The 12,263-nt window shown below is 42.4% G+C and overlaps 1 protein-coding gene across 1 annotated transcript; it reads right to left on the bottom strand.

Moving 5' to 3' along the window:
* Positions 1 to 350: 350 nt before the first annotated feature.
* On the bottom strand, positions 351 to 10,907 carry THOC3 (THO complex subunit 3). The gene is given in 7 exon segments (XM_020901680.2): positions 351 to 856; positions 2,203 to 2,303; positions 2,426 to 2,466; positions 2,468 to 2,588; positions 8,143 to 8,347; positions 9,659 to 9,815; positions 10,556 to 10,907. Coding segments are annotated over 7 exon segments (1,056 nt in total). The 5' UTR covers positions 10,823 to 10,907; the 3' UTR covers positions 351 to 692.
* Positions 10,908 to 12,263: the final 1,356 nt, after the last annotated feature.

Here is a 12,263-nt window from a genome sequence, read left to right as displayed (position 1 = left end):
TACATAAAAATTATATATTTTACTATTTTTCCTCAAAGTTTATCATAAATCTGTGGTCTACAAATCTTTGCAGAATGAGGCCAGGTACACATAAACAAGCGATGACTTAACATGTTATCAGAGTGCTATTGTCCATGCATTTCATGCTACAAACCATCGAGTTCTTGCTTGTGACATTAAATGATAGGATTACAACCTTTAAATCCTATCTGAAACTTTATAAATACAGTACTACAACACCTCCCTATAATGACATAAGAAAATAATACGGAAAATATTACCATAATTTTTAAAGTCCTAGAAGTCCCATAATTAAAAAGTCAGTTTCATTAAATGTTCAATTCTCAAAATTATTAATATGTACTTCTTTTTTATTATAAAAAATCTGCAACTCCATCTAACCCCTCCTCACCTACCCCTCCAAACTACGTACTGTCCAAGCAGAACCAAGCCCAACAAATTCCACCAAAAGCCCAAAAGCAGGAAGACAAGAGGTCCCCAGAGGACAAGGTATGCTGGTATCATCACTGCAAGGGGCCGGGAAAGAGAACCATACCAAACACAAAGGAGATTGGAGTGGGCAGCCTAACAAAATACAGATACACTTTACACCAATTCATAAATGTTTCAGGGGCCCACCAGCCCCAGAGAACAGACCAGTGGAAGCCTCCGCCGTACACTGGGCCCTCCCGTCAGGAGTCATTGGGCAGCCCGAACAGCTTCACGGTCCCAGCCTCCCGGCTGCTGTCGTATTTGCCGTCCTTGTCGTCACAGGCAAACGCCAGCAGAGGCCTCTTGGGGTGCCAAGCCACGGTGAAGGTCGGGGACTCACACTGAACCTCCCACAGCTTGTCTCCTGTGAAAACCAAGAGGGGATGGGCCAGCATGCTGACAGCAGCCCTCACTCAGGGAGGCCCTCCCGTGCTACTCAGCCAGCCCGCCCAACAGTCCTGCGGGGCAGGAACAACCCGACCCCGCTTTACAGAGAGCACGGAGGTCAGGGGGGTCCCGAGGCGCCGGCGGTGGAGCGGCGCCTGAGCCCAGCAGCCCGAGCTCTGAGCCCTGCCCGCACTTCCTGAAACCTGCAGTGGCAGCTCTCTGCTGGGCACGTCTTACGGATCAGATGCATTATCCTCATCTTAATCAAGTGTGACAGCTTCATCCATCATGCAAGTAACGGTTTTAAACCCCATTTTATAAAGAAACGGGTAACTGAACAGTTAAGTCACACCTCAAAGAAGCAGAAGAGGGGGAAAAAAAAGGGAGAAAAAGAACAGAGTCAGCACAGAAAGTCAGTCTGTTCAAAGCCACAGATCTTTCTATTCAACCACACTTGCCTTGAGAATAAAATTCTTTTTCCAAAATTTTTATCCTGTCTGCTTTTGAAATTAAACATGGTTTTTCCAAAGCCACTTTTTTTAGCTGGATTAATGTAGTAAAGTGTTCACAGTGTGGTATTGATTTTAAAATGCAGGATACACAGAATTATACACTTTAAATTCGTCAATTAGATGGTATGTGAATTTTTCAATAAACCTGTTTTTATATATACTGTTTCTACACACACACACACACACACACATATTTTCTTTGAAGTTTTCTATATAGTTTGAATACTTTTACTAAAGTATCATGTATTTCCAAAAGCAATAAAGTTACATTAAAAATAAACCTGAAGAAATACTTTTGTAGAATGAATACTTGCCTCTCATTTTTCTGTTTTCAAGTTGTCTTGTTGCTTTTTAAAACAAATCACATGCGCTTTAATAATTTCTTAAATTGTAAAATATATAAGTCAACATACAGGCAAAAGACAAAAAGAAATATACCATACTACTAAAAGAGGCTGTATATAAATGGTAGGATCACTCATCCATCCATCCATCCATTCATTCATTCTTCCTTTCTGTATTTTAAAAGTTTGGGGAAAAAATTATTATAATGGAAAAATTAAAAGTGAATAAAAAGCAAACTATTTTCTTTAACCACTTTCTTTCAGACCTGCCCCTCTCTTTCCTAAATCTTTGCTCCTTCATTACCTGACAATAGTCATAATAAACAAACTTGCCTTAAGGAGGCAAATGCATTTATGCTAATACTGGGAAAGTAGTAAGGAACAGAGATGAAAACGCATGATAGGAGTTCTCATGGCCAAGGATGAATGACAGAGGAGTCTCGTTAAGACAGTGAGGGTTTAGTTACCTGTCTCTACTTCAGCAATGTCAATGAAGTGATCTTCTGAGGCTGATGCCAGCATTTTCCCATCATGGCTAAAACTGAGGGTCCTCACAGGCCAATCCAGCCTATAGCAGAGCAGACCAGACAGAGGAGACATTAGAATAATAAAAAGAGGAGGGCCCAACTTCACTCAAAATGAAATAAAACTAACTTATCCAACAAGCAAAGTGCTGGCAGAGTTGCTTACCTGGAAAAGCATCGAACACACACTAACTCATCTACATCCCAAAAGGCTGACCAAAGCATCTGCACTTCCTGTTGCAAAGTACTTCCCCATGGGGTCAAACTTGATACAGATACAGTTGGAAGGATGGGCGTTGATGGACTGCACAGGCTTCAGCTCTGGGTAGCTGAAAAACAAAACAGACATCAATCAAACTGGGGGAAATGACCCTGGTACTAAGATAGAAATAGGAGACGCTGAAGAAGAAAACCAAAGACAACAGAATAAGTATCAAAGACTGTAAATCAAGGCTTTCCTGAAATAAAAAGATTTCAAAAATATACTGAAACAACACACTACATACTTAAGAATATGAACCCAGAATATGAACCCATTTTGTTGTTGTTCAGCAGCTAAGCAGTGTCCAACTCTGCGACCCCATGGACTGAAGCACAGGCTTCCCTGTCCTTCACTATCTCCTGGAATTTGCTTAAACTCATGTCCACTGAGTCGGTGATGCCATCCAAACCATCTCATCCTCTGCTGTCCCCTTCTCCTCCTGCCCTCAATCTTTCCCAGCATCAGGGTCTTTTCCAATGAATCAGCTCTTCCCATCAGGTGGCCAAAGTATCGGAGCTTCAGCTTCAGCATCAGTCCTTCCAAAGAATATTCAGGGTTGATTTCCTTTTGACTAGTTTGATCTCTTTGCTGTCGAAGAGTCTCCTCCAGCACCACAGTTCAAAAGAATCAACTCTTCAGTCCTCAGCCTTCTTTATGGTCCAACTCAACCATCCATACATGACTACTGGAAAAACCATAGTTTTGACTATATGGATCTTTGTCGGCAAAGTGATATCTCTGCTTTTTAACACACTGTCTAGGTTTGTCATAGTCTGTCTTCCAAGGAGCAAGCATCCTCTGATTTCATGGCTGCGGTCACCATCCACAGTGATCTGAGAGCCCGAGAAAAGAAAATATGTCACTGTTTCCATTTTTCTCCATCTATTTGCCATGAAGTGATGGGAAGGATACCATAATCTTTGATTTTTGAATGCTGAGTTTTAAGCCAGCTTTTTCTCTTTCATCTTCATCAAGAGGCTCTTTGGTTCCTCTTCACTTTCTGCCATTAGGATGGTATCATCTGCATATCTGAGGTTGTTGATATTTCTCCCAGCAATCTTGATTCCAGCTTGTGATTCATCCAGCCCAGCATTTCACATGATGTACTCTGCATATAAATTAAAACAAGCAAGGTGACAATATACAGCCCTAACATAATCCTTTTCCAATTCTGAGCCACTCCTTTGTTCCATGTCCAGTTCTAACTGTTGCTTCTTGACTTGCATACAGGTTCTCGGGAGGCAGGTAAGTTCAGTTCAGTCACTCAGTCGTGTCCAACTCTTTGTGACCCCATGAACTGCAGCACACCAGGCCTCCCTGTCTATCACCAACTCCCGGAGCTTGCTCAAACTCATGTCCGTTGAGTTGGTGATGCCATCCAACCATCTCATCCTCTGTCATCCCCTTCTCCTTCTGCCTTCAATCTTTCCCAGCATCAGGGTCTTTTCCAATGAGTCCATTCTTTGCATCAGGTGGCCAAAGTATTGGAGTTTCAGCTTCAGCATCAGTCCTTCCAATGAATATTCAGGACTGATTTCCTTTAGGATTGACTGGTTTGCTCTCCTTGCAGTTCAAGGGACTCTCAAGAGTCTTCTCCAACACCACAGTTCAAAAGCATCAACTCTTTGGCACTCAGCTTTCTTTATAGTCCAACTCTCACATCCATACATGACTACTGGAAAAACCATAGCTTTGACTAGATGAAGGCAGGTAAGGTGGTCTGGTATTCCCATCTCTTTAAGAATTTTCCACAGTTTGTTGTGATCCACATAGTCAAAGGCTTTAGCATAGTCAATGAAGCAGATGTTTTTCTGGAATTCTCTTGCTTTTCCTATGATCCAACAGATGTCAGCAATTTTATCTCTGGTTCTTCTGCCTTTTCTATATTCAGCTCATACATCTGAAAGTTCTCAGTTCACATACTGTTGAAGCCTAGCTTGAAGGACTTTGAGCATGACCTTGCTGGCATGTGAAATGAGTGCAACTGTGTGGTAGTTTGAACATTCTTTGGTATTGCCCTTCTTTAGGATTGAAATGAAAACTGACCTTTTCCAGTCCTGTGGCCACTGCTGAGTTTTCCAAACTTGCTGACATATTGAGTGCAGCACTTTAACAGCATCATCTTTTAGGATTTGAAATAGTTCAGCTGGAATTCCATCACCTCCACTAGCTTTGTTCATTGTAACAGGCCTACCTGACTTCACACTCTAGGGTGTCTGACTCTAGGTGAGTGACCACATCATCATAGTTATCCAGGTCATTAAGGTCTTTTTTGTGCAGTTCTTCTGTGTGTTCTTGCCACCTCTTCTTAATCTTTTCTGCTTCTGTTAGGTCCTTGCCATTTCTGTCCTTTATTGTGCCCATCTTTCATGAAATTGTTTCCTTCGTATTTCCAATTTTCTTGGAGATTCTCTAGTCTTTCCCATTCTATTATTTTCCTCTTTTTCTTTGCATGGTCACTTAAGAAGGCTTTCTAATCTCTCCTTGCACTCAGTTGGGTATCTTTCCCTTTCTCCTTTGCCTTTCACTTCTCTTCTTTTCTCAGCTATTTTGAAGGCCTCCTCAGACAACCATTTTGCCATCTTACATTTCTTTTCCTTTGAGATGGTTTTGGTCACTGCCTCCTGTACAATGTTATAAACCTCTGTCCACAGACTTTCAGGCACTCTGTTGCATCTAATCCCTTGAATCTATTTGTCACTTCCACTGTATAATCATAAGGGATTTGATTTAGGTCATACCTGAATGGCCTAGTGGTTTTCCCTACCGTCTTCAATTTAAGTCTGAATTTTCAGTAAGGAGCTGAAATTAATGGACTTTCAAAAAATGAGATTATCGGCAGACTTCTAACAGTAACACTTTATGCCAAAAGAAAATGGAGTAAAAAACAAGTAAGAAAATATGAATCAAAGTGTTTATATCTAGCAAAGCTGACTATCAATTCAAAGAAGTAGCACAATATAAGTATCTCTTAAGTTTTGTAAGTATATAAGTTATGATAAGTATGAACTCAGGGAACATTGTTCCCCCTGAACACTTTCTGAGGAATTGAAACTGGAGAGTAAGCTGTGACAATCAGTGACTGAAGACTTACTAGCCTAGGGTTGGCGATGAACATTAAATACATGTAGTTTCTTGTAGAACTTATATATGTTTAAAAGTAATGTAATAACTGTGTAATCTGACAACATGTAGTATTAACTGTTTTTAATGGAGGAAGACATATTCTAAAAGCAAAATTTACAATCTTAAGTAATCACACTGGTGATGGTAGTACTATTATTATTCTGAGATATCTGTGTGTGTAACGGGATGAAGGTAGTAGCTAACCATGGGAAATTCAAATTCTATAATCCCCTGCATCTCTGAGAATCAGAATACTTAGCTTGGAAGGAAAGAGATTTTAACTGGAAGTTATATGTATGAATTTACAAATTATTTTGTCTTTAAGTATATACATATACTTCCTAGCTCTGTCTAGAAAGATCTAGAAATAATCAACTCAACAATATGGACATTCTGAGCTCCAATATTATTTTCTAGTCAAAGAATCCAGGGATTCTCTGGGAATTTTCTAATTATAGATTTGAGGCAGGAAATACACAGGATGAACTTGGCATATCTCATTATACCAGAGCAAGAAACTGAAGACTATGAGGATTATGTTAAAAAAAAAAAAACATGCCTCAGGAACCAACTTGAAGAGGATTCCATGTGCCAAAGATAAATTCAGCTTCAATATGGATAATGATTATGACAGACTGAAACACATCTACTATGCTTAAATACATGGGTCCATAACGATCCTTCTTTTTAAAAACAAAAGTAACAGATCATCTTTGGAGTTGATAGAGAACTAATTCATTACCTAATGACAAAGGGAAATTATCAAGCATTTATCATGCCTTCTCTAAACATACTATATTACTGGGTAACCAAACTGATAAGACAGTGACTCTTAAATAAGCAAGCAGTCAGAATCAGCAAAATCCAGACTGGGACAAGCTCCCCAGGTTAACAGCCTGTTTTTTAACATTTAAGTTCTAAGTAAAACAGTGGGAAGGAGGGAGACTCCATAGTTTAACTGACTTAAAAGGCATATCACACTTTTATTTAAATGAGCAGAATTAGAGTACCCAGAAATTCACACTTGGTAGCAAAACTTAAAAAAAAATAATATAAAAATCAAGACAGTGCTTTTCGAGGAGGGAGTTTTGATTAGGACAAAGCCCATGGAGAGACTTCTGAGATGGCCAGCAAAGTAATATTTCTTGACTTGGTGGGATTACACAGGTGTTATGCATATAATAGTTCATTAAGCTATATACTTGCATTTTGTGGTTTTCTACATCTGTTTTATTTTCTAATACAAAAGCTTAAAACAAACAAACAAACAAACACTGCCTACAGAGTAAACTTCAAGTTACTAAGCACAGAATTCCAGACCCAAATAATCTGGTACCAAATTACACTTCAACTTTATCTTCCTGTTTCAGGACCTCTCTTCAGACACTTTATCTGCCATCACTCCCAGCAATTCTGATCTACTGACTACTTTCCAAATAAGCCATGTCCGTTCATACTTGTTTTGTCCATTGTGCAGTTTACTTTTGCTGTTTCTTAACATTCTATTAATCTTTCAAGGTCAAGCTTAGAAGCTTCCTCCTTCAAGTCCCACAGTCAATCCTTGGGATTCTACAGCAAACTCCCAATCTCTCTAATACAGAGCCTAGCACAGTCTGCCTTGCAGTGTCCACCCAAGACAGCAGAAAGAACAGAATCAGATAGTCCTCAACTTCAATTCCACAACTTCATTCATCTAGAGAATATTCACTAAGATCCTGACTGTGTGTAACAGGTACTGGGCTATGCACTAGAGATTCAACAGTAAACAAGTTAAATACAGCCCCTAATTCACAGAATTTAGTCTTATAGAAGACACGGAAATAAACATGCATTTATAATGTAGAATGAGAAATGCTTCAAACAGAAGTACATAAAATAAGCTTCTAACTTAGGGATGAAGAGGGCTTCTCTGGAGGGAAAGTGATATTTAAACTGAGACTGTGAAGGTACGAATTAGCTATACTTCAAGGTACATCCAGTTCAAGTGCTCACTAGCTAACTATCACTTAACCTCTCTGAGATCCCTGATCCTCATCTATGAAATGGGAAGCACACCATCATCAACTCCCTAGGATTTCTCTCTAGACTCAGTAAAATACAAGGTACCTAGCTCGAAGGTGCTCAAGAGAGGTTAGAATTCCTTATTACTACAGTCAATCTTTGAATAAAGTCAGGGGTTGATCTGACAGGGGTTGAACAAACACAATCAAAAATTCATGTATAACTTACAACTGGTCCACTGTATTCACGGTTCCTCTGTATCTGCGGCTTTACATCCCAGATTCAACCATCTCAGATCATGTGGTACTATAATATTTACTACTGAAAAAACCCACATGTAAGGGGACCTGGGTAGTTTAAATCCATGTTGTTCAACAGTCAATTGTTTGTCCTTCTGGCTCCTTCAGGATAGACTCACATCTAATTCATCTCAGGATCCACTACAGCACCCAGTGCAAAGATATGACAGTCCCCTAAACTTAGAACCCCCTCACCTGAGTATGTTGATACAACCGTTGCCATTTGTCAGGAAGAACATGTTATTGTCATTGTTCCAGGAGATTTCATTGACCTCAAACTTGAACTGCTCCTCTGCTTTGGAGCGGTGTGTCTTGGCATCAATGAACGTCACCACATCATCCTTGTTGCCTACAGCGATGGTCTGCCCGTCAGGACTCCAGCAGATATTAATGTTCTCCCCTGGGAACCCAGATATGATCAGCAAAATACTGTTAGCCCACAATCCTCCAGCAGTTTATCTTGTTATCAAAGAAAGACTAGAGCTATCACTAGAGTTCATTCACTAAGGTCCTCAGCAGTAGGACCAACCAGAAGTCCAGCACACTCATCTACACATTTCCCTCTTTAGCGCTCACATGTCTCTAAGGGACATTTTTCCTCCCCATTTTACAGATGAAAAACTGAAAGAGAGATGGGCCAAAGTATCCAAGCTATGAAGTAACAGAGCCAAGATCTAAATGCATACTTGTCATCAGAGCCTCTAATTCTCTCTTATGCCTGCACTTCCCAAACTCCAGTCATTCACATGCCATTTTCACAATTTTTGAACTATCCATGTAATAGCTATACTTCTTCCTTCAACACTTTTATTAAAACTGACCCCTCCAAATTTTTATTTAAATAGCTTCACTTCAGCAATAAATTCTATAAGCTAGATCTTTTTTTCTAGTAAGCATTAAAATATATATACAATCAGCTTTTAATGTTCATCTGCATATTTAAATCACTCACATATCACCAGTTGTCTAGTTGGGGAAAACATATCACTCCACCTCCAGGTACAAGTCTTGCCAACAAAGTCCAGTAGCCCACAAATTTCATCAACTTTATTGATTCTAAGATGCATATTTTTTCACACTTTATTACCTGTAATGTATCTTAGAATGCATCAGGATGTATTTCAAAATTTTTGGTGTATCATGATTATCTAATAAAACTTTCTTTCCTAATGAAACATAAAATATTGATGCATCTTATAATCAATAACATCATAGCCAATATAATTTAATAAATGGCCTCAAGGTTTATAAGGCAATATCTGGTGAAGAACAGTCTATAAATGTACTATACAACTTCCAGGTCATTTTCTCCCCAAGTGTCAAAGTCATTTATTCCAAGATCAGTCATTCTAGCCTATAGGCAGCTCCCTGCTAGAGCTGCCTACCCACTACAAGGTGACCACTAAATGTATATGGCTACCTTAAGACTTTGCTCAAATTCTGTGAAGCCTTCCCTATCTTCCCCAGGCATACTTAAGTGTTTCCATTCTCAGTATCCACCTTGTAGACCTATCCATTACAGGATGACCATGTTATATTATGTTAGTTTTTTCAATACACATGTCTCTCCCTGCACTAAACTCTTAGGTCCTTGGAACTGGCGACTGTCTTATTCAGCTCAGGACGTCCCATACCTACAGGGCCAGGCACAGAGAAGATACTTAAAATGACTAGCAGTGGCTTATCTTCCTACTGCCCTCTGAACAGTTACCTTTAGTGTTCACAGTGGCAATGCATTTCGTAGTCCTCACATCCCAGATGCGAATGGTTTTGTCTCCAGACGCAGTAACAAAGAGATCAGGGTTACTTGGATGCCAACAGAGCTGGTCCACACTATCCCCATGTCCCCGATAATTGTTTTCTTTGACCTGAAAGAGCAAAATCCAGATACCATTTCACCCATATGTACCTGCCTACCCATGTAATTTCTTAACCTTATTCAAAATGAGGTATCTGGCGACCAACAGAAGTTTGGATGAGTAAAGAATCCAGTCCTTCTAAGTCACTTCCCTTAAACCCTTCCCAAAACCCTACCCTCCCTTCCTCCCCAATCAGTGTGAACAGTTCTTTGGACGGGGTCCACACCAATGCCCTTACTCTTTAGCCCTCCCTCCTTTCTGGTTTTCTACCCTTACTCTTCCACCAAGGGTCCCAACCCGCTTACTCAATTCCACGGAGGTCCTGCCATTTTCAGAATGACCCTCCTCATCACCACAGGAGCCCACCACCACTGTCCCAGCCGCTCCTCACCACCACACAAGTCTCCCCGCCATCCTCACCACCGGCCTTTACTCTCCACACTCACCTTCGCCCCCCACCCCGCCCCCGCTCATCTTCACGCCACCTTACTATCACACTCCCTACACATCGTCGCCCCTCCCCCAACCACCAGTCCTCCCTTCCACCACGCCCATCCTCACCTCTCCTCAGTCCGTTCCCCGCTCCTCACCCCCCACACTCCTCTTTCGCGCATCACACACGCCCCTCACCTCCACACCCCTTCTTCCTCCTCCCTTCTCCTCAGCTCCACTCTCCTCACGCCCATTCTTCAACCTCGCCTTACCACACCCCCTCTCTCCCTAGCCTGGGCCGGGTCCCAGCGGCTCACCAACCGGTCCTTCTCCAGCAAGAAGACGCTGGCCGTCTTGTCGAAGGACCCTGAGGCCAGGCGACGCCCGTCGCAGCTCCAGGCCACGGAGTGCACCTTGGCGCTGTGAGCCGGGAACTCGCGCGTCTTACTATGGCCGCGGAACAGCTCCTGCATCCCGAGCACGTAGCGAGTCGGGCCGCTTGACACTGAGCACCAGGGAGCCATCGAGCCGGGACCGCTCTGGCCCAGCGCTGAGGGTCCCATGGACGCCGGGGGAATCGCCATGCCGAACTCCCGGACGCCGGCTCGGTAATATTCTTCTCAGCCGCAATCAGCCCTGCCGCCGCCGCCGCACGCATGCGCGGGAGAGACCACCCGCGCTTCCGCGCACCCGCACTGTGGACCACAACCGGAAGAGACTACAAGTCCCAGCATGCAACGCGCTCCCGCCGTTACCTTTTCCAGTTGTCAAGGTTCCTCTTGGAATTTCCTTCACTATTAACGGTTAGGAGGTCTTTAGGGTCCTTATTTTCTCCTTAACTCCTGTTTGGTAGATATATTTGTACCCCTTAAATAACGCATTTCTGCTAAACATCAGTTCGCCGTGCTGCTTTTCTGGGATTACTCCCACCTTTCAGCCCACTCACTTAGAGCCGAAGGCTCTCTACTTCCTACTGCAGAAGGAGGAGCTGGTGAACTTCCCTGGGGAAATAGGCTAGAGGTTTGGGGTTTCCCTGGTGGCTCAACTGGTGAAGAATCGTCCTGCTAATGCAGGAGACCTCGGTTCGATTCCTGCGTTGAGAAGGTCTCCTGGAGGAGGAACCGGCTACCCACTCCAGTATTCTGGCCTGGAGAATTCCATGGACCGTATAGTCCATGGGACACTACTGAGCGACTCTCGCTTTCACTTCTTTGGGGAGGCGGAGAGGAGAAAGGGAGAGGAGGCTGAAGCAAGGGTGAGAGTTGCCGAAGGCGTTTGGGGATGATTTTCAGACAAATTCCTGTGTTTAGAAGGCTGTTCTATATGTGCATTATTATATATGCAAAAATATATAAAATACACAGAGTGAAGAGTAAATGCCTTTTCATGCCCCTTGGACTGGTCCCCACACCTCACACCCATACCTCAAACCACATGTCCAGCATTTTCTGAAGAAAGGGGTGGCCACCTGATGGGAAGAACTGACTCATTGGAAAACACCCTGATGCTGGGAAAGATTGAGGGCAGGAGAAGGGGAGCACAGAGGATGAGATGGTTGGATTGGCATCATCGACTTAAAGGACATGGGTTTGGGTGGACTCCGGTTGTTGGTGATGGACAGGGCGGCCTGGCATGCTGCCGTTCATGGGATCGCAAAGAGTCAGACACGACTGAGTGACTGAACTGAACAGAACTGAAAGGGGTGGTGAGCTGCTAGCGCCAGACAAGTCGCTTGAAAAGGGCCAGTGAGCAGGGGGCTGTGTTTCAGTGATGAAAAGTTGGCTGAAAATTTGCATGAAAACAGGACTTTTTAAAAAGGTAACACATGCATTTGATAATAAACGTAGAAAAAAAGAAAGGGAATAAAGTGGGTGAGAATACTTCTCTCTGATGTACCCAAATTCCCCTTACAAAATAATACTGTAAAATTTCTTGTGTGGCCTTCCAAAGGTGGTTTTGGTACCAAATCACAAGTCCATGTATGCAATGGCTGAGTGAGGCCAATCAATACTAAAACATTAAGAG

The sequence above is a fragment of the Odocoileus virginianus genome, unplaced genomic scaffold (genome assembly GCF_023699985.2).
Source record: "Odocoileus virginianus isolate 20LAN1187 ecotype Illinois unplaced genomic scaffold, Ovbor_1.2 Unplaced_Scaffold_3, whole genome shotgun sequence".
NCBI lineage: Eukaryota > Metazoa > Chordata > Mammalia > Artiodactyla > Cervidae > Odocoileus > Odocoileus virginianus.
Note: the sequence above shows the minus strand (reverse complement) of the source record. Positions and strands in the feature narration are given on the sequence as shown.